This window comes from Tupaia chinensis, unplaced genomic scaffold (assembly GCF_000334495.1).
Source record: "Tupaia chinensis unplaced genomic scaffold, TupChi_1.0 Scaffold000116_1, whole genome shotgun sequence".
Classification (NCBI taxonomy): Eukaryota; Metazoa; Chordata; class Mammalia; order Scandentia; family Tupaiidae; genus Tupaia; species Tupaia belangeri.
In genome coordinates, this window is record NW_006159580.1 from 903851 (window position 1) to 905720 (window position 1870).

At 50.9% G+C, this 1870-nt stretch overlaps 1 protein-coding gene across 3 annotated transcripts in view; it reads left to right on the plus strand.

Annotated features, from left to right (window-relative positions):
• The window catches only part of TCP11 (t-complex 11), a 20842-nt gene extending 18972 nt beyond the window's left edge, over positions 1-1870 (plus strand). Inside the window, exon 11 of one of the 3 annotated variants that reach the window (XM_006144190.2) lies at positions 45-1869. In XM_006144190.2, coding sequence (XP_006144252.1) covers positions 45-277 — 233 coding nt within the window. In that variant the 3' untranslated portion in view covers positions 278-1869. Of the gene's footprint in view, positions 1-25 lie in introns of all 3 variants that reach the window. The other 2 variants (XM_027770204.1, XM_027770205.1) reach the window with 2 other exon arrangements.

The window sequence follows — 1870 nt, forward strand, 5'->3', positions numbered from 1 at the left end:
GCTGAAATCTCACCCCTCCCCTTCTTCCTGTCTCCTGCTCACAGACCAGCGGATCCACTTGTTTCTCAAGTGCTGTTTGGTTCTCGGGGTGCAGCGATCTCTGCTAGACCTTCCCGGAGGCCTTACTGTCATTGAGGCGGAGCTGGCAGAACTGGGCCAGAAGTTTGTCAACCTGACGCATCACAACCAGCAGGTGTTTGGCCCCTACTACACTAAGATCCTGAAAGCCCTGGTCTCCCCAGTCCAGGAGCTGGAAACAAAAGTGGAATCTGTGTGATAGACCAGCTCAGAGCCCTGGCCCTTCGGACCCAGGGGAGGCCCATCGTCCTCCTGGGTAACATCGTCAGTGACTAGCAAAGCAGCAAGCTCCCCATCCCCTGAACCACTATGCCAAGGCTGTGGGGATCCAGCATGTAAACACCAGCTGGCCCGAACCCGCTCACTAATAAACTTCTGAACCGCAAGCAAACCTCCACTCTTCCTGTGCCGCAGCTGAGGCCAGGCCCCTGCTTTAGCTTCCGACTAGCTGAGGAGCTGACCAGCCCTCAGTTTCCCTTCTCTGACTCTGCGTACCTGTCAACAGGCAGAGCCGAACAGCCAAGACTAGCCACGGTGCTAGTATCACTTTCTCTAAGGGTAAGGAAAGTTTTAAGGGCTCTGAGAACTCAGTGTAATTATCCGAAATGTGACTATAAGGACTTCTCTGGAAGTCTTCATTTTGTCCAGCATAGCCCAAGCAAGGACATGGTTGGAAAAAAAGTTCATTTAGTTCAACAACGCCCTGAAGGTTTCAAACGATGCAACAAGAAGTGGAGGAGGAGTAAGAGGCTTCCCCGCTGCTTCTGTTGCAGTCTGAAGCCTCAGGCACCCTGGGGGCTGGAAGAGAACGGATGTTGGCTGCAGGCAAGCGATCTGTTCAGGACAGGTTTCGGAGCACGCCAGGTCACTTGTTCGCCTCTCTCTAAGCTGCCTAGTTGAGTCTTGGACAGTTAGGTCAGTGACTGGCCTGGACCCACGTTTATCCTTGGTCTTGTTCTCTAGCCCAGAAGTCTCCCGTTCCTCGTCTCTCCACTTAGAACACCCCGTTCTTCACGACAGAGGTGATGTGGCCGTTCAGAAGTGGAGAGCCTCCATCCGCCATCCCACTTTCAGTGTGGGCAGTTGTGGTTGGGAGTTCTTGTTGGCATGACTAATGAGAGCGATTCTAGAAGGCCCTGGACTTGTCTCCTGAGACTGCAGTGATGCAACCCGTAGTTTTCAGACAGACTGCAACAGCCCAGTCCCAACCCGGTGTTGCTGAAATGAAGAAAATGTCCCGTTCAGATTTGGTCCTTTTTCGTAATGGACAAGAGAAGATGGAAGCTGCCTGTGTGTTCTCAAAGCGAGGCGAAGACCAACTTGTGTTCTCATGGCAGGAGACGGCAGGAGCTCAGTGTACCCCACGAGGAAGAGCGCAGGAGAGATTTGTTTTGTTAGGCCTAGGGTTTCCTTCTAATGGATTTCATTTTTCCATAGGGCACGTCGTATGTGGATGACAGAGCTAGGTCGGCAGGGAGACTCGTGCTATAATATAATCAGAAAGGCTGGGGGGCTCAGTTTCCGGTCTTGGAACTAGACAGCTTCACAGTGGGAAGGTCCAGAGAAAGTGGTCTATTTAATAAACAGTGAGGCTTGCCTACTTGAACTCTCTGATTTGTATGTATTCATTTGAATTTTTTAAAAACCCCACATTTTGGAAGCCTCATTATCTTAGTGGCAAAAGTGCTCTGAAGGGATTCCTGTAAAGAAGACTGTCTGGTTGGGGGTGCAGAGACTGGGCCAACAATAGAACCTGGCTTTGTACTTCATAATTAAAATCTGGAATCATCAA